This window comes from Onychomys torridus, chromosome 22 (assembly GCF_903995425.1).
Source record: "Onychomys torridus chromosome 22, mOncTor1.1, whole genome shotgun sequence".
Classification (NCBI taxonomy): Eukaryota; Metazoa; Chordata; class Mammalia; order Rodentia; family Cricetidae; genus Onychomys; species Onychomys torridus.
The window spans coordinates 29222152-29242067 of NC_050464.1; the positions used below are offsets into that span (position 1 = coordinate 29222152).

Below are 19916 nucleotides of genomic sequence, written 5' to 3' on the forward strand. Positions count from 1 at the left end.
GTATAAGGCCACTACCACTTGGCTTTTCTTTTCTTCTTTCTTTCTTTTTAAAAATACTTTATTATTTATCGATTTTAAAAAAAAAATATTTGTTTATTTTTTTGTATACAGTGTCCTGCTGGCATGTATGTCTGCAGGCCAGAAGAGGGCGCCAGATCTCATTACAGATGGTTGTGAGCCACCATGTGGTTGGTGGGAATTGAACTCAGGACCTCTGGAAGAGCAGTCAGTGCTCTTAACCTCTGAGCCATCTTTCCAGCCCCCTTTTCTTTTTTCTTATATTTCTCTCTTTTCATATGATACATCCTGACCATAGTTCCCCCCTCTCTCCCAGATCCACTTTTCCTCCCTTGTACTTCAGAAAATAGTCCTCGCAGGGATATCAACTGAACATGGCATAACAAGATGCAGTAAGACTAGACACAAACCCTCCTATCAAGTCTGGGCAAGGCAGCCCAGGAGGAAAAGGGTCCCACGAGCAGGCAAAAGAGTCAGACATCCCCACTCCCACTGTCAGGAGTTCCACAAAACCACCACTGTGCTAACAACCGTAACATATACGCAGAGGACCTGGGACAGACCCATGCAGGCTCTGTAGTAGGTGCTTCAGTCTGTGAGCCCCTATGAGGCCTGCTTTGTTGACTCTGTGGGCCGTGTTCTCCCGGTGTCCTCTATCCCTCTGACTCCACATTTTACTTTTATTATTTCCTGAATACTTCTCTAATTTTTTAAAAATTATTATTATCATGTGTGTGCAAGCACCATGATGTGCATGTGGGGGTCAGAGACCAACTAGGTTCTCTCTTCCCACCACATGGATCCTGGGGATTGAACTCAAGTTTTCAACATTGGTGGCAAACACCTTTATCCACTGAGCCATCTTGCTGGCCCTTCTTGTATCTCAGTGTGCATTCGGCCTGTAATATCCTCCTCCTTCCTACGCTTTAAGGACTGCTTCAGGAATTTTCTCTTGCTAGCTGTAGCCAATGGTCTGTCTCCTCTAGCCTTCTACACCCTCCCACAGCCATATACTGCTTTATGCTGAGACCCATGAATCACAGAAGCTCCTTCAAAGTGTGACTGACCTCTGGCATTCCTTTTTCCTTACTGTGTAGCTCAGGATTGTGGGTGGACTCTTCTGTCCTGCCAGCCATCTCCAAATAACCACACAGAGACTTCTTATTAATTATGAAAGCTCAGCCCATAGCTTAGGCTTGTTTCTAACTAGCTCTTACAATTCAAATTAACCCATATCTTTTCATTTATGTTCTTTTACATGATACGGTTACCTTTACTTTGCATTGCCCATGCATCTGGCTGGTGACTCTCTGCATCCCTGCTCTTCCTCTTCTTCCCAGCGTCCTCCGTGCCCCCAAAATCCTGCCTGGCTATTGACCGCTCAGGTTTTTTTTTTTTTTTTTTTTTTTAACCCAGGGCCTTGCACTAGGCAAGCGCTCTACCACTGAGCTAAATCCCCAATCCTCGCTCAGGTTTTCATTAAACCAATCCAAGTAACATATCTTCACAGTGTATAAAAAGATTATTCCACAACACAGGATAGCCTACTACTTGCCTGCCTGCAGCCTCAGTCTCCCGGTGCTGGGATTACAAGCAGGAAATGTCCCTCCTAGCTCTGTACATCCTTCTGTTTACCGCAAGTGTGCCCCAGTGGGCAGCTGTCAATTCTTTCCTTCCTGGTACTGGGGAGTCAAACCTAAGGCCTCATGCATGTAGGGAAGCTCTCGATTACTCAGCTAAAATTCCAGCCCTAATTGAAAAAAAGAAAGAAGAGCTAAGTTTTTGAGAAGCCAATACTTTTATTGTAGAGTTTCTCACAGGGAAGCAAGGTAGTGGGTAAAAGCCCAGATTCAGGGCTGGAGAGATGGCTGAGCCATTAAATTTGCTGCTCTTGGAAAGGACCCAGGTTTGGTTCCCAACATCTACATCTGACCATTAGCCCACAACCACCTGCAACCAACTCCCACTCCAAAGGATCCAATGCCCTCTTCTGGGCTCCAAGGGCACCTGAACTCACACACGCACACATACACACAATATTAAAAAACTAAAAATTAAAAAAAGAGCTTGGATACAGAGGCGAGAGATCTGAATTTATTTACAATTAGGTTGCTTACCATCTATGTCTTAGACATTTACTTAAAAAAAAAAAAAAGACAATACTTACTCAATGATGTGAAAATGGTATAATCTATACCTTAACAGGGCATTTATGTGCTGGAAATAATTGTTAAGCTATCTCAATATTCAGAGGATACCAGTAATACAATAGTTAAAGAAACAACTTTTTTTTTTTTTTTTTGAGGCAGGATCTCATGTAGCTCAAGCTAACTGAACTTGCAATGTAACCAAGGCTGGTCCTGATCCTCCAGCCTTCCTCCCGAGTGCTAAGTATTCTAGGCACAAGCCAGTACACCGGGCTAAACAGTTACTTCTGATTTAGAAACCAGCTAAATCTTCAGTGGAAGTCTGACCATGCAAGAGTCATGTCACTGGGGCTAGGGAAGCAGTGTAGTTGGTAGAGTGCTTGCCTAGCACACACACAGGGCTCTGGGTTGGAACCCCAGCAACTGGGAATGGTGGTGCACATCTTTAATCAGGAATTAGGGAGTGGGGGCAGGAAGATCAGAAAGTACAATGTCAGGCTCAGGCTGGTGAACTGGCTCGTCAGGTAAAGGTGCTTGTTGTCAAGCTAGATAAACAGTGGTGGGAAGAGAACATGGACCCCCACATACTGTCTTCTAACCTCCACATGCATGCCAAGGAATGTCCACCCCCGCACTGCAATAAGTAAATGTGTTTTTTTTTTTTTGTTTTTTTTTAAGAATCATGTCCTCTTGCCTGTAATCCCAGGGGTAGTTAGTAGCAGGGTGATCGTGACTAAGGCCAGCTTGGGCTATACAGCCAGCTGCTATCTCAAAAGAAAAAAAAAATGAGAGGGAAACACCCTTAATGTTGGCAAGACCCCTTATCTTCTCTATGCCTTCTTGACCTCCTTCCTTGTGGCAGGGCTGCTCGAGAGGCTGAGGTTCCCATATGTCACAATGTCACGTAAACCCCTGCGAAGAATTCACTTAAAACTTGGATGACAAAACCAACTCAAAGTACATACGTAACATTTTACTTCAGCATGGCCTCATTCACCCTTTCTTGTGATCATCCTTTCCTTTACTGTATACAAACCAGTAAAGCGGACTATTATTCAGGTTCTCAGAAATGTAGACTAATCCAGAATGATCCCCTTTCTCGCCCTCTGTTGGCCTGGAAGCAGGGTAATACTACATGAGTAATGTAAGGTCTACAAGTGTTCTTGAGCTTGACCAAGCAGAGACTAACAAAGGACCAGACCCGGCTGCAGCTTGCACAGTGAAAGGTCACACTCGGTTTGTGTCTAACTATTACCTTACAGCTTGAATGCACAATATTTTTTGTACCAAGGCTAACTGACCTTCACATTTTTCCCCAAATAATTCAAGAGTGTTATTATACGTGAGGCTGGGATCCAAACATGCAGTTTCTTTGCAAACCACATCATTTTCATCCCAGTTTCAAAGAACAATTTCACTGTGAGTCAAGTCGCATCTACCCAGTCTTGGTTCACGTGTAAGAAAACTAATTTATTAAACTTCTGTACACAAAGGTAAGCACACCTTTATTGGATTTGAATAATTAAATTACAAAAAGGAAGAGTGGTATTAAAATTCATGCATGAAAATCTTACAAAAATACCCCAAGTAGGATAAAGCTGCTCATCCCTGATTTTTCTCATTTGGTTGTTGGAATTGAAATGTGAATTTAAAATTGTTAGAATTTCTTTTAAAAAGTGATATATTAAGCTTATATATACAGAATAGCAAAATGTAGAAAGGGAAAACAATTTACAAAAGACATTTAAAAACAAAACAAAACAAAAAACCCGAAAAAACCTTCACTCTTGACAGATACTCACGATCCAAAAATAGTATAACCCGAACCAACCATGTCTGAACCAGCTCATGTACACACCTCCTAGGTTGTTATCAGTGAGAAAACAGAGCAAACTCATACTCCCAGTCTTCATTTTGAGATCACAAACTGTGGGCAGATTCTGGAAGTGGGGAGGACAAAGGGGAAGCGATTTCGCCTCACATCTAAGTCTGCTGGAACAACGCGGAGCTACACATCACCACGCAGCCGGCGCTGCTCAAGCGTTCACTCAGAAGCCTTTTTGTTTTTCTGCAGATTTCGGGGTGAATTCTTCAACAGGTTCCTTATCCTGAGGTACATCCCAGTAGACTCTGCCATGTTCTCAAACTCGAAGGGTGCTATTCCAGTGGCAAACCTGCTCATGTCAGGCACCAGGCTGTGGGCTTTGGAGGCTGTTGAGGGCCGGGTGTCCTGATGGAGCTTCTGGCTGCCTCCATTCCTCATGCCACAGTTTGACACACTGCCATTGTCAAGAAGAGCCTCTTGGGCGTCTCCCTCTGCAGCTTCTTCCTCTTCTTTCTGAGAGAGCTCTGCTGCCTCTACTGCTGGGCTGGAGGGAGGCTCAGGCCCTGCTGTCTCTACGGAAGTGGTTGGGCCCTGGGGCTCAGGCAGCACTGGCTTTTCCAGGGCCTTTCCTTCTGGGACAGAGAGGTCAAACTCATTTGGACAAGGGGAGGAGGCTACTGAGTTCCCAGTTAAAGGTGTGTCCACAGGCACATCAGAGTCGCTGTTGCCTCCCTCGGCCTGCTGGAGAGCTGCCCAGATCTGTCTCTGCTGTTCTTCCAGCTCCTCCAGTGTCAGGGCATCCTCGTCCATGGCTGCAGCTGTGGGTCGGGGCTGGGGGGAGTCACTGGGAGTCAGTGGTGGGGTGCCCTTCGGGAGTGGAGGAGTGAAGAGAGGTGGAGGTGTTCCCTGTGGCAGTGGAGGAGGTGTGCCGGGAGGTAAGGGTGGTTGAAACTGGAAGGCTTTGCTGCTCTGAGAACCAGGTGGCAGTTCCGCATCTGAAATGGGAAGCAGCTTTAGAAGGAGTGGCAGCATTTCATACAAACGTATTATTTGAACTCGGGGTACCTAGAGATAGAATGGCCCAAAATAACTGTCCTTGAGAAGGAGAAGGATTAGACATGGTGGTACTCGCTGTAAAGGCCAGCACTCAAAGAGCCAGCCTGGGCCACAGTCTCGAAAACCAGCAGCAGGGAAGAACAGTGACTGCCAGATGCCATGGCCATGCCTGCATGTCCAAGTCCTGACCAAGTCCTGAAGGAGGCACGCCACGGCAACTGCTCTGGATTTTGGTGCTAAGGAATGTGACTCAGCGCTTGGGAGAGCAACCCGTGTGTGTACACACACACACACACACACACACACACACCACACACACACGCACACGCACACGCACACACGCACACACGCACACACAGCAACCCCTGTGTGTACACACACACACACACACACACACACATACACACACACAGTTTCAGACGGAGGAAACATGAGACATGGAGATAGCAGGAGTTCCCAGGAGAGGTGCTGTCACTGAGTGGGGAAGGCTGCAGAGAGAAGAGGGGTCTCAGGGGTCTCCCAGAGGGAGCCTGCTGCTAACTGCAGTCCTCTCTTCTGCCCTAACCTCAGATACCAGGCTCCCTCAAGTCCACCCTTTCCTCTACCACATCGCTCACCACCTTACTCCAGATCTACTGACACTTGTCAGAAATAGTGAACCACCCTCACCTCTGGATTCATCTTCCTCACATCTATCCTCCAAGTCAGCTGGACATTTATTTCTAAAACACCACTCGATCTTAGGAACATTCCACTTCAATGAAAGCCTTGGGTGCCATCCTTCCCTACAGAATGAAGCCCAGCACTGGTCCAGGCCTAGAAGTCTTTTTTCTTTGCGCCTTTCCTGGAACTCACTCTGTAGACCAGGCTGGCCTCGAACTCACAGAGATCCGCCTGGCTCTGCCTCCCGAGTGCTGGGATTAAAGGTGTGCGCCACCACCGCCCGGCTTAGAGGTCTCTTCTTTTTCTCTTTCTTCCCTCCCTCCCTCCCTTCTTTCTTTCTTTCTTTTTATTTATTTTTTTCTTCAGAGCTGAGGATCGAACCCAGGGCCTTACACTTGCTAGGCAAGCGCTCTACCACTGAGCTAAATCCCCAACCTTTTTTTTTTTTTAAAGTCTTTTTTCTCTGAAGCAATGGGAAAGGGGTTTTTAAGACAAAACTGCCAATGACCTGGTTATTTTGGGAATTTTGTAACCCAAGGAGGGACTGCAATGATAAGGCTGCAGCCTTTTTACCCAGCTCTCTATCATGGTTCTCAGCTGACGCCACTCCTCTGCAGGGTGACCTCATAACACAATGAGTTCTCGATTTCAGTCGTGGCAGCGGCTTGGGCATTAGTCATAACTGAGAATGACAAACGAAACTGGATCCAGACAGGCCGTGGGATCCGACCCAAGGCAAACTTCTCACGGACTAAGGAGTTCCCTTCTCTTCCCCACGCTGACTGGGCCTGGCCTGGCCGGGGCTTTTCAAACACCCCCAGTTCTGCTCACCGCCCGAGCCCAGGTTATTCTAAAGCTGCTTCATGCGCACTGAGCACTCATGAGCCCCGATATACTAGGATGGTTGATCAGGGTCTCATGACAGTCAGAAATCAGGACAGGTTTAGCAGGCGGGTAGCAGAAGAATGTGTTACCTAGCTGGCGTGGGGGGCACACACCTGTAATCCCAGCTCTAAGAAGGCTGAGACAGGAGGATTGTGACGTCTATGCGAGCCAGGGATACAGGGATACATAGCGGGACCCTGTCTTACTGTATCAGATTGACTTCTCTTTTTCCTCTCTTCTCTAACGTTTTTTAAGTGTGTGTGTGTGTGTGTGTGTGTGTGTGTGTGTGTGTGTGTGTGTGTATGTGTGTGTGTGTGTGTGTGTGTGTGTGTGTGTGTGTGTGTGTGTGTGTGTGTGTGTGTGTGTGTATGTGTGTGTGTGTGTGTGTGTGTGTGTGTGTGAGTGTGATACCAAGGCATCTATCTGGAGTTGTGAACCACTTGTGGGAGAAGGCTCTCTCTTATCATGTGAATCTTGGGGATTGAACTCAGGTCCTCAAACTTGGCACCTGGTGCCGTCTCATCCACAAAGGCTTTTCATCACTTTAATACTCGGGTTGGGGATTTAGCTCAGTGGTAGAGCCCTGGGTTCGGTCCTCAGCTCTAGAAAAAAAAAAAAAATCTCATCACAGACAACTTGATTGGGGTAGGCTTTATTTAGGCACATCGCTTCACTTCCCAGTCCTTGGCTGCCTTGATTTTAGACCCATGGTGGGGCAGAGCATCACTATGACAGGAGTGTGTGCTCAAGGTGGGCATGGCGACTCATGCCTGAAACCCCAGGAGGAGCGCTGTGCGTTAAAGGCCAGCCTGGTTTATATAGACAGTTCCAGGCCAACCAAAGCTACATAGTGAGACCCTGTTTTAAGACAAAATAAAACAAACAGCAGCAAAAAAAAAAAGAAAGAAAAAGAAAAAGAAAAAGAAAAACCCAACTACTTAGCTCATGTTGGCCAGCTTCTGGGATGAGGCTGTCAAAGTAATGTTAACAATCCTCCCTCATGTGAGTGCACCGAATTTCCAAACACCCCAGTCTTAGCCCCATGGCCTCCGAAAATAGAATGTTCTTTTCAGAATGTGTTTATCTTATGACTGGCCTGAAATAAGATGTTTAAATTCAGACTGTACGTGTTTGTGTCACATGATTGGTCAGCACTAATTGACATGTTTAATCCACTTTATATAGAAAGGAATAAAACCTCCCGGCCTAGGCAGACCATAATAAACTCATCACCACACAGAACTCTCTGGCAGGCTGAGAAAATGCAACCACCCAACAAGAGACCTTTCACTGAGGGCCAATAACGGAAAGAAACTCCTGAAGCCAGGCCCAGTTTCTCATGCCCATAATGTACGTTGGAGGCAGAGTCAGGAGGCTCACAGCAAGTTCAAGACTAGCCTGGTCTGAATAGTAACTTCCAGACCTGCCAGGGCTATAAAGACCCTACTTTTTTTTTTTTTTTAGTTTTTCAAGACAGGGTTTCTCTGTGTAGCTTTGCGCCTTTCCTGAAACTCACTCGGTAGCCCAGGCTGGCCTCGAACTCACAGAGATCTACCTGGCTCTGCCTCCCAAGTGCTGGGATTAAAGGCATGCACCACAGCCTGCCTCAGCCCTTTCTTTAGTATTTAAAGAATGCTATTAACCAGGCAGTGGTGGTGGACCCTTTAATCCTAACACTCAGGAGGCAGAGGCAGGGAAATCTCTGAGTTCAAGGCCAGCCTGGTCTACAGAGCCAATTCCAAGACAGCCAGGCCTTGAAGGAAAATGGCCTCCCAAGGGAGTGGCACTATTAGGAGGTGTGGCTTTGTTGGAGTAGGTGTGACCCTGTTGGAGGAAGTGTGTCACTGTGCGGGCGGGCTTTGAGTTCTGTGCTCCAGATACCACCCAGTGTGACAGTTGACTTCCTGTTGCTTGCAAGATATAGGAGTCTCAGGCTGGAGAGATGGTTCAGAGGTTAAGAGCACCGGCTGCTCTTTAGAGGTCCTGAGTTCAATTCCCAGCAACCACATGGTGGCTCACAACCATCTGTAATGAGATCTGGTGCCCTCTTCTGGCCTGCAAGTGTACATGCAGGTAGAACACTGTATATCTAGTAAATACATGAAATCTTTAAAAAATGTATATATATATATATATATGTCTCAGCTGCTTCTCCAGCAGCATGTCTGCCTCCATGCTACCACCATGCTCCCCTCCATGATCATAATGGACTGAACCTCTGAACTGTAGGCAATCCATGCCTTTAAGTGTTTTTCTCATAACAATTGTCATGGTCATGGTCTCTCTTCACAGTAATAGAAACTCTAAGACAGAAGTTGGTACCAGGAGTGGGGTATTGTTGTGTGATAGGCCTGACCATGTTTTTGTTTGGAATAATATGGAATTAGGAGTTTGGGTTAGGAAAGCAGTGGAATGCTTTAAGTGTTGTTGAGTGGGCCGTGCTAAGTAGGAGCCTGGAAGACTAGTACTGAACGTGATTTGATCAACGGTGGGGATTAAGAGGTTTCAGAGGAGAAGAATGTTAGTGTGTGGCCTAGAGACTGGCCTTGTGATATTTTGGTGAAGAATGTAGCTGCTTTTTGCCCTTGTCTAAAGAGTCTATCTGAGGCTAAAGTGAAGAGTTTTGGATTAATTCTACTGGCAGAAGAAATCTCAAAACACCTGAGTACAGACTGTGTTGTGTGGTTGTTAGTGTTGACTCTGATGAAGATTTATAATGAAAAGGAGCAAGCTGAGCAAGGGAAAATATTTGAGGAGAAAAAAGAGCACCGGAAAGTGGGAGGAAGCTAACTCTTGTATTCGAGGAGATAAATGGACTAAGAAATGGAATAAAGGGAGTGGTGACCTCAGGGCAAGATCCCACCTGGTTAAATTTCCAACTTTGTAAAAAAGGAACTACAGAAAAGTTTAGAGCAGGGTGTGGTGGTACATGCCTTTAATCCCAGCACTGGCAGATCTCTGAGTTTAAAACCAGCCTGATCTTCAGAGCAAGTTCCAGAACAGCCAAGCTTAGGCAGCAAAGGAAACCATCAAAAGCAGAGAGGTGGAGAAAATGTAATTGAACAAGGGGGTCATGTTCCAGCCCCAGCAAGCAGCAGAACTTGGTAACTTCAGCCACATGGTTCTGGCTTTAGAGTTAAGGACGGAAGAAAGGGGTTGTAGAATTTGTCCCTGGAATTAAGGAAAGCTACTGAGGCCAGGCATGTGTCAGGGGTGTCCCTGAATGGAGGCCTAGAGAGGCCATTGCATGAAGCTGTGAAGTTGAAGCCTGGATTGCCTTGGAGACCCCGAGATGTTGGAGATGCCAGAGTCATGGATACCTGCCAAGGAGGGCTGCTAACAGGGTGCACAAACAGCAACAGAGAGACAAGTGTGTTACAGTCAACAGAGCTGAACAGAGTTGGAGATCTGAAAAGCATTTTGACTTCAGACATAGATAGAGATGCAGAATTTGGAGTTTGCCCAGCTGGTTTTTGGTCTTGCTTTGGTCCAATTGTTATGCCCAGATTGTGGGAACCCCCCCAAAACCACTACAAAGATCGAATCCCTTACGTAAAAGCAAAGAGCCTTTATTTCAAGCTAGACCTAGGACCATCTGTATGTACCATGCAGGCGGTATGATCAGAGAGTGTTGAGCCCATGTGGGGGAGGATGGGGTTTTTATCATAGTAAAGGTTAGGGGTGAAGGGATTTCCAGGGTTCAGGACCCTGCTTGGCTGACATTTGTCTAGGGGTATAGGTGTGTGCTGGGAATGTTTGGAATGTCAGGTATAACCCCCTCCCTGGGTGGAGTCAGCTTATGGCTTTTTCTGGGGACCAGGTGGTACCAGCCAGTAAGTCTGTCATGGCAAATGTGTCTGGGCTCCTGAGCATGTGGTTAAGCTGTTTTGGGCGCCCCCACTCCAATATTTCCTCACTATGCTCTCTTCCCTACATTTTGGATTGGTAATGTACATCCTGTGCCAGTAGGTGTTAGAAGTTATGTGATCTGCTTTTTTATTTTAATTTTACAGGGGATTACAGTTAAGGGTTGCTATAAATCTCAGAGGAAACTTTGGACTTTGAAACAAGTATGAGACGGTTATAGACTATGGGGATTTTTAAAGATGGGCTGATTTCATCTTTGCATTATGATTTGGCTACAACCCTTTGGGAGCTAGGGAGTGGAATGTGGTTGAAAGAAAATGCCCCCGAAGGGAGTGGCTGTATGAGGTTTGGCTTTGTTGAAGTAGGTATGGCCCTACTGGAGGAAGTGTGTTACTGTGGGGGCAGGCTTTGAGTTCTCAACTATGCTCAAGATACCACACAGTGTGACAATCATCTTTCGGTCACCTGCATGATGTATATGTTTGCCTGCACACTGCCAGCAACATGCTCCCTACCACGATGATAATGGACTGAACCTCTGAACTATAAGAGAGCCACCCCATTAAATGTTTCCCTTATAAGAGTTGTCTACTTGGTTACTACAGCTAGCACAGTGGAGACCCTGGCAGCAAAAGTAGCTACCACAGTTAGTTAATCTTTCATCCTATGGGCATGATAAATTTAATTCAATAGTTATATACATTTCGATTGGCTTTGAAAGTTATAAATTTACAAACTCAAGTTCCATTTGCTCTCAGGACACCATCTTACAAGGACTCCAATTTGCAGTAAGGCTCCTTAAGGAAGGGGATGGCTCAATTGCCTTTAGCCTACTGGCTATGGGTGGGTTAGGAGTTCTGTTGGCCTTTTCTGTGTGGAACACACAGATTGCAAGCCCAGTGCCACTTTGAAATCTTTGGCAGCAGTTAACTCTGCAGCTCACACACAGTTGATCCTGTTATGATAATGAGTATTCAGAGACCGGTAATGCCTGGGGGGTGCTCACCAACCTAAGACAGAGCACCTGTGTGGCCTGGGCAGGCATCTCCATGATGGGTAGGTAACCTGCTGATGTCCCATGCAACCTAAATCAGAAGCTCATTTTTTTAGTAAAAGGGGGGACCTGTAGGGTCCTGACCCCTGTTTTAGGTAACTGTTGCCTTGCTCGATGACCTTGACCTTGATATCCTCCCTATGCTAATTCCCTGCTGGATTCCACCCTCCTGAATGCTTAAGAGAAGCTCCTCGCTTGTGTATCTAGCATATTGGGCGTCAACAGCTAAGATTCAAGATTGTAATACATAGGTGGTGAACTTCTGCCCTCCGGGGTTCTCCCTTTGTGCTGTAAGCCTGTATTTAAGACCTCCTCCCTCCTTCAATAAACTGCATTCGGCATTAAAAAAAATTTTTTTTGTGGTCATGGTGTCTCGTCACAGCAATAGAAACCCTAAGACACCCTGTCTCAAGAATATGGTTAGTTAAGTCAGTAGTTTGGGGGATTGCTGTTGTTAATTTTTATTCACAACTATCTATCATCTATCTATCTATCTATCTATCTATCTATTTTTTTATTTTTTGTTTTTTTGAGACAGGGTTTCTCTGTGTAGTTTTGCACCTTTCCTGGATCTCGCTTTGTAGACCAGGCTGGCCTCGAACTCACAGAGATCCGCCTGGCTCTGCCTTCCAAGTGCTGGGATTAAAGGCGTGTGCCACCACCGCTGGGCCTATCTATCTATTTAATGTGTGTGTGTGTGTGTGTGTGTGTGTGTGTGTGTGTGTGAGAGAGAGAGAGAGAGAGAGAGAGAGAGAGAGAGAGAGAGAGAAAGAGAGAGAGAGAAGAGAGAGAGAGAGAGACAGACAGAGAAGGAGAGAGGGAGAGAGAGAGAGAGAGAGAGAGAGAGAGAGAGAGAGAGAGAACCTCTGGAAAGAGAGAGGAGAGAGAAAGGGCAAAGGGGGAGGAGCTTTTTTTAAGGGAATGTAGGATGGTGTCAGGACGCTGGGTGGATCCCCAAGGGCTGGGTCAGAATATTAACATTCTTCCACTTTTTTTTTTTTTTTTGCTTTTTCGAGACAGGGTTTCTCTGTGTAGCTTTGTGCCTTTCCTGGAACTCGCTTTGGAGACCAGGCTGGCCTGGAACTCACAAAGATCCGCCTGCCTCTGCCTCCCGAGTGCTGGGATTAAAGGCATGCACCATCACCGCCCGGCATTCTTCCACTTTATTATAAAAAGTGAGTTATTGACAGCAAATGTGGAGATGAGGGTGCTGAATTCTCGAAACAAAGTGGGGAGTGGGAAGTTGGGGGTCACTCATGGTGGGAGGTGTGAGTGTGAGAAGCATTCCGTTAGCTGTCATCGTGGAGATCTCCTGTGGAGATCTCAGGTCTCTGTTCCTTGAGGGAGCTGAGAAGGCAGGTTGCAGCAGTGATCCTCCAGGAACTTGGGGAATAGTATGCCAAATCACGAGCACAGAAGCCATCACATCTGCTGTTCTCTGGAGGTGGAAATGCCTCCATTCATCCCGTAAAAAGTGTCAATGAATGAATTAGGAGGGTTTTTTTTTTTTTTTTTTTTTTTATGATGGGCTTGTGGGCGAAGTTAACCTGTCAGTATTCACCTGGTTGGCGTCCTTGGAGTTGGTTCTGGGGCTAGTGTATCTCGAGGACCCTCCCCCATGACTGTCCCTGGCACAAGTCTGGTGGGGGGGGGGGTTGCAAACTATGCAGATGGCAGCGTGACGTGGTGGAAAGTTACTCATACGACAGATGTGACATCTGCGTGGCAAATTTTATTATTAAAGGGAGAGAGAGAGAGAGAGAGAGAGAGAGAGAGAGAGAAAGTAAAGGGGGAGCAGCTTTTTCTTAAAGGGAATGTTGCATGGCCTGAGGATGCTGGGTGGGTCCCCAAGGGACAGGTCAGAATCCTAACACTAATGCTCATTAGTTTTCTTTACATTTTCGCCCAAACAGCAAGTTTATATGTATGCACTGGGTATGGTGATAACTGATATGCTAGAATGTCTGGACTTAACAATGCTCCAAAAATGTCTCGGTTTGGGTGTGTGATAATTTTAACTTGGGTGAACTAAGCTCTCTGCAGGAGCTGGGTGGATAGCCAAGATCCTGCAGGATGCTTGCTTGACCTCCCTTGAATGTGGAGGGAAGGAATGTTGCAGATCAAGAGCAAAAGTTATCTTGGGATATCAGTAGCCGTTTACTATCAACCTCTGGATCTAAACGAATAGGCTCCTGCCTGCTAGATAAGAATGGAAGAATGAGAGCCGGGCAGTGGTGGCGCACGCCTTTAATCCCAGCACTCAGGGAGGCAGAGGCAGGCGGATCTCTGTAAGATCCAGTCCAGCCTGGGCTACACAGAGAAACCATGTTTAAAACAACAACAACAAAAAAGAAAAGAAAAAAGAAATGGAACCTAGTTCCTTTGCAAGAGCAACAAGTACTCTAAACTGATGAGACATCCCTCTAGCTCTCATGTCTGTTTCTTGTTTTCAGACAGGGTCTCGCTTTGTAGCCCTGCCTAGAATGCTCTATGTACACTAAGCTGGCCTGGAACTCGCAGAGATCCACCTGCCTCGGGTATGTGCCGCCATGCCCAGACGAATGTGTTATTTGTACAGAAAAACAGTAAGTGCCAGCGGTGTAGCTTGGTGGGTGGAGTGTTAGCCAAGCACACAGGAAGGGCTGCGATGGATCCCCTGCACCCCATAAACTGGAGCTGGTGGTCCATGCGTGTCATATGCCAGCAGTGGCCGTAGAGTTCAGTGACCGCTCAGCTAGGTAGTGAGTTGGAGGACCGCCTGGGCTAGAGGAGGCCCTTGTTTCTAAGATAAATAAATATCTAAAAACACGTATCGGCCAATGAAACAGCTCAGCAGGTAAAGGCTCTTGCTGCCAAGCCTGTGGGTCCTTTGAACCCACATGGCGGATGCAACAGCCAACTCCTACAAGTTGTTCTCTGACCTCTACGTAGGCGCTGCTGGGTCACGCATGCTCAAAGCACATTCTAAATCAACCAATCAATGACTCTAGAAAGTAATTTATAAATAAATAAGTGTAGAAAATAATAGATAAATAAATACATATGGCTTGACTTAGTACTTGCCAAGACATTGCATACAGAGATGCACACCTGTCCATCCGTGGAAAGGCCTGTGAGCTACGGTTACGTGTGATGCTCATTCCTGGAGCTGTGAGCATCTAATTTACCTGCCCTTGCTTCTTTCATCTGTGACGTGGGGATAGCAACACTTTACTTCTGCTTCTTCTCCCAAAGACACAGGGTTAGGACTTGTAATAATTGGTCCCTGACAATTCAGAAGCAGAGATCTGAAGCCATGCCCCGTGGCTTTTGGCTTGAGGACATGGACAATGACTGGTTTTATTTTCAACCATTTTCTCCGTTTTTGTTTTGTTTGTTTTTTGTGAATGTTGAATTCATGAACTGTGCATGTGAGGCAAGTGGTCTACCAACCACTAAGCTACATCTGCAGATGTACATATAGATTTAGCACATATGTGTCTATACGTTTATATATGTGTGCATATTGTAAATACTGTGTATATATACATACATGTGTGTGTGTGTGTGTTGTTTGTTGTTTACTTACACTAAGTCTCACTAAGTAGCCCTGGCTGGTGTGGAACTCCCTATGTCAATCAAGCAGCCTCATCTCTGTCTTAGCTGGGGTTACTATTGCTATGGTGAAACACCATGACCCAAAGCAAATTGGAGAGGAAAAGGGTTTAATTTGGCGTATACTTCTACACCTTAGTCCATCACTGAAGGAAGTCAGGACAGGACCTCCAAAGGACAGGAACCTGGAGGCAGGAGCTGATACAAAGGCCATGGAGGGATGCTGTTTATTGGCCTACCCTTCATGGCTTCCTCAGCCTGCTTTCTTATGGAACCCAGTGTAGAATATTATTTATTTTATTTATTTATGGTAGACTATTATTTTAAAGTGTGTTGCATTTGCTTAACTCTGTGAAGCTGTGTTACTGTGCCTGTCTAAAACACCTGATGGTCTAATAAAGAGCTGAACGGCCATTAGCAAGGCAGGAGAGAGAGGTAAGCACGGCTGGCAGGAAGAGAGAATAAATAGAAGGAGAAATCTGGGCGGAGAAGGAAGGAGCCAGAGAAGGAGGAGGACTCCAGGGGCCAGCCACCCAGCTACACAGCCAGCCACTGAGTAAGAGTAAGATTTACCGAGGGGTTGGGGATTTAGCTCAGTGGTAGAGCGCTTGCCTAGCAAGTGCAAGGCCCTGGGTTCGATCCTCAGCTCCCCCGCCAAAAAAAGAAAGAAAAGCTTGGCTAAAAACAAGCCAAGCTAAGGCCAGGCATTTATAAGTAAGAATAAGCCTCTGTGTGTGATTTATTTGGGAGGCTCCTCAAAAGAGCAAAAACAAAGAACAGTAACTCAGAACCACCCACCATGGACTGGTCCCTCCCTCATCAATGACTAATTAAGAAAATGCCGTGCAGGCTTTTCTACAGCCTGATCTTCTGGAGTCATTTTCTCAGTTGATTCCCTCCCCTCAGATGACTTTAGCTTGTGTTAAGTTGACATAAAACTAGCCCACACAACTGACCCCTTGTCAACCTGACATATAAACACGTCACTTACTGGTTAAACCAGAACCTTGGCCTTCTTGTTGAGTTCATAGAGATCTGACTGCCTCTGCCTCCCTAGTGTTAGGATTAAAGGCGTGAGCTACCGCACCTACTCTTCAATTGTTATTTTAATTTCAATCAGAAGCACTATACAATGAGTATGATGGGGCTGGAGAGATGGCTCCGCAGTTCAGAGCACTGACTGCTCTTCCAGAGGACCTGGGTTCAATTCCCAGCACCCACATGGCAGCGCACAACTGTATGTAACTCCAAGATCCGACATCCTCACACAGACATATATGTAGGCAAAACACCAATGCAGATTTAAAAAAGAAAAATAGGTATGATGAAGGGCTTGTGGTGTGAAAGAGGTAGACCACAGGTCTCTGCAGGAATTACAGGCATGCACCACCCTCAGTTGTGTGGTGTGGGGCATCAAACCTAGGGCTTCCTGTGTTCGAGACAAGCACACAAAATTCCCTGCAAAAGTAACAAATTCCAGCTGGGCCCAATAGCGTATGCCTTTGATCCCAGCACTCGGGAGGCAGAGGCAGGCAGATCTCTGTGAGTTCGAGGCCAGCCTGGTCTGCAAATCGAGTTGCAGAACAGCCAGGACTGTTACACAGAGAAAGAACCCTGTTTCGAAAACAAATCAACAAATTCAGAGTGGTGTGGAAGGCAGAGACAGGTGGACCTCTGAGTTTGAGGCCAGCCTGGTCCTCATAGCTAGTTCAGGCTAGCCAGGGCTAAATAATGAAACACTGGTTTTGTTTTGTGTTTGTTTTAACACTCAGAAATTCATCTGGGTCCACTTTCCTGCCAGGTTTCAGTCAGGGTTTCACTGTGCAGCCTTAGCATATGTAAGGGCAACACACAACAAATAAAATAAAATACAAAAGAAAAGAAAGAAAGAAAATACAAACTAATTTTGTTTTGGATCTAAACTCCTTAAAACAATCAGAGAAAGGAACGTTAACTTTAGCAGCCTGAAACCACATTTTACAATAACAAAAAGAGCTTCTTAAACTAAAATTAACTTCCTCACTGAAGGTGCCAGTTTGTGCTTTTACACTTCTCCTGTGTAGTTCCAGAGTGAGAAAGTGTGTGGTACAGTGTGGGGGAGCTCATCTGAGATACCAAGGGAACACATGGGTCTTAGGGCCTGAAGTAATGACTTATAATACTCATTTATGCTTTTATTTTGGAGCTGAGGACCAAATCCAGGGCCTTGCGCTTGCTAGGCAAGTGCTCTACCACTGAGCTAAATCCCCAACCCCCATTTATGCTTTTTGATAGAGGGATGATATATATATATTTTCAAGACAGGGTTTCTCTATGTAACCCTGACTATCCTGGAACTCCTTCTATAGACCAGGCTGGCCTCAAATTCATAGAGATCCACCTGCCTCTGCCTCCCGATTGCTGGGATTAAAGATGTGCGTCACCACTGCCCACTGATAATTTAAGAAGTAGAGATACAGAGGCTGGAGAGATGGCAAAATGCTTCCTCCCATGTGAGCATGAGCACTTCTGTCCCATCCCAGCACCCCATAAAGTCGCCATTGGCAAGGTAGCTCCTAAGACATGGCCTTGGAGGTTGCCTTTTGAACTACACTTATTGGTATGAACACACACTGCTAACATGCACCCATACCCATGCACACACACACACACACACACACACACACACACACACACTGACACAAACAATTAAAAAAATAAAAGTAGAAAAATAAACTAGGCTTGATGGTACATACCTGTAATCCTAGCATTTGGGAGGAAGAGGCAGGAGAATCAGAGATTCAGGGTCCATTTTGGCTATATGATGAGTACCAGGCTAGCCTGGTATTAATAACATTCTATCTCAAATTAACAAACAAACCAACAATTGCCAGTATATCACTTCTTGCCTCCTAGAATCCAAAAAATGGTCCCAACCTGGGGAATCATCGACAAGGTTCTGAGCCTTTTCCTGATATAGAGCCTGAGAGGCTGCATGGCTCCCTTTTCTTCATCTTGTCTTCCACAGAGGAGTCTTGGACCTCAGTCAGGCCTATTGTATGACCTGGTTGAGATTTTGGCCTTCAGCAAATAATATAAAGGTCCAAATCACTTAAAGAAAAAAAAGCACACACCTTTAATCCCAGCAGCACTCAGGCGGCAGAGTCAGGCAGATCTGAGTGTGAGGCCAGCCTGGTCTACAGAGCAAGTTCCAGAAAAGCCAGGGCTACACAGAGAAACCCTGACTCAAAAAACAAACAAAAACTCACTATGGCTGCAGCAGAGACAGTTTAGGGGTTGGGGATTTAGCTCAGTGGTAGAGTACTTGCCTAGTAAGCGCAAGGCCCTGGGTTCGATCCTCAGCTTCCACATTAGAAAAAAAAAAAAGAGAGAGACAGTTTAAAAGAGCAACAGAGGCCGGGCGTTGGAGGTGCATGCCTTTAATCCCAGCACTCGGGAGGCAGAGCCAGGCGGATCTCTGTGAGTTTGAGGCCAGCCTGGTCTACCTACAGAGTGAGTTCCAGGAAAGGTGCAAAGCTACACAGAGAAACCCTGTCTCGGGGGAAAAAAAAAAAAAAAAAAAAAAAAAAAAAAAAACCCAAAAAACAAACAAACAAAAAAGAGTGACAGAACTAGGTGTCATCCCAGTAGGAAGAAAATGATAAATTGTCACAACATTAAAAAAAAAAAAAAAAAGAATGGGCTGGAGAGATGGCTCAGAGGGTTAAGAGCACTGACTGCTCTCCCAGAGGTCCTGAGTTCAATTCCCAGCAACCCACATGGTGGCTCACAACCATCTGTAATGAGACCTGGTGCCCTCTTCTGGCCTGCAAGCATGCACGTAGGCAGAACACCATACATAATAAATAAATAAATCTATTTAAAAAAAAAAAAAAGAAATTTCAGCTTTAATCCCGGCAGCACATACCTTTTACATCACAGCATTTGGGAGGCAAAGGCAGGTGGATCTCAGAGAGTTTGAGGCCAGGACTGTTATACAGAGAAACCCTGTCTCAAAAAACAAAACAAAACAAAAAGTCACAGAATCTTAGAAATGTGGTGGTAACTGAGAAGTGATTTTGTTCCACCCCAAAATATAGAGCGGCATGTACCGAAAGCCCTAGTCTATTTAGAGAGCCTGAAGTACAGTTTACAGGATGATGTGCCTGCTGCTGTTGCTCTTTGTTAACTGAATGTGTACAACAATTGTGCTTCTGTGGTTAGGAAACAGTTTTCTTTTGAGAGCTGATCCTCGGAATCTAAACAGAGCAGTTTCTCTCTCTCTCTCTCTCTCTTTTTTTTTTTAAAGATTTATTTATTTATTATGTATACAGTGTTCTGCCTGCATTCCAGATCTCATTACAGATGGTTGTGAGCCACCATGTGGTTCCTGGGAATTGAACTCAGGACCTCTGGGACAGCAGCCAGTGCTCTTAACCACTGAGCCATCTCTCCAGCCCCCTGTCATTTTTTAAAAATAATTTATTTAACTTTATTTTATATGCATTGGTGTGAGAGTGTCAGATTCCCTAGAACTGGAATTATAGACAGTTGTGAGCTGCCATGTGGGTGCTGGGAATTGAACCTGGGTCCTCTGGAAGAGCAGCCAGTGCTCTTTTTTCTCCAGCCCCTGTTTGTCATTTTTTCACCATTTTTGCTTTAAAAGAAAAAAAAAAAAAGTTCTATAAAACCAGAAGTGTCACTATGGCTTATAGAAATAGCATTCTAGATGTGTAGTGATGGTGCACAACATTAAAAAAAAAAAGAATGGGCTGGAGAGATGGCTCAGTGGTTAAAAGCACCAACTGCTCTCCCAGAGGTCCTGAGT

The 19916-nt window shown here is 45.6% G+C and overlaps 1 protein-coding gene across 1 annotated transcript; it reads right to left on the minus strand.

Moving 5' to 3' along the window:
- Positions 1 to 3649: 3649 nt before the first annotated feature.
- LOC118572382 (zinc finger CCHC domain-containing protein 8-like) lies at positions 3650 to 5349 on the minus strand. Its single transcript, XM_036171978.1, has one exon. It carries the CDS (start codon positions 5020 to 5022, stop codon positions 4210 to 4212), a length of 813 nt encoding a protein of 270 aa, XP_036027871.1. The 5' UTR covers positions 5023 to 5349; the 3' UTR covers positions 3650 to 4209.
- Between the last annotated feature and the right edge of the window lie 14567 nt (positions 5350 to 19916).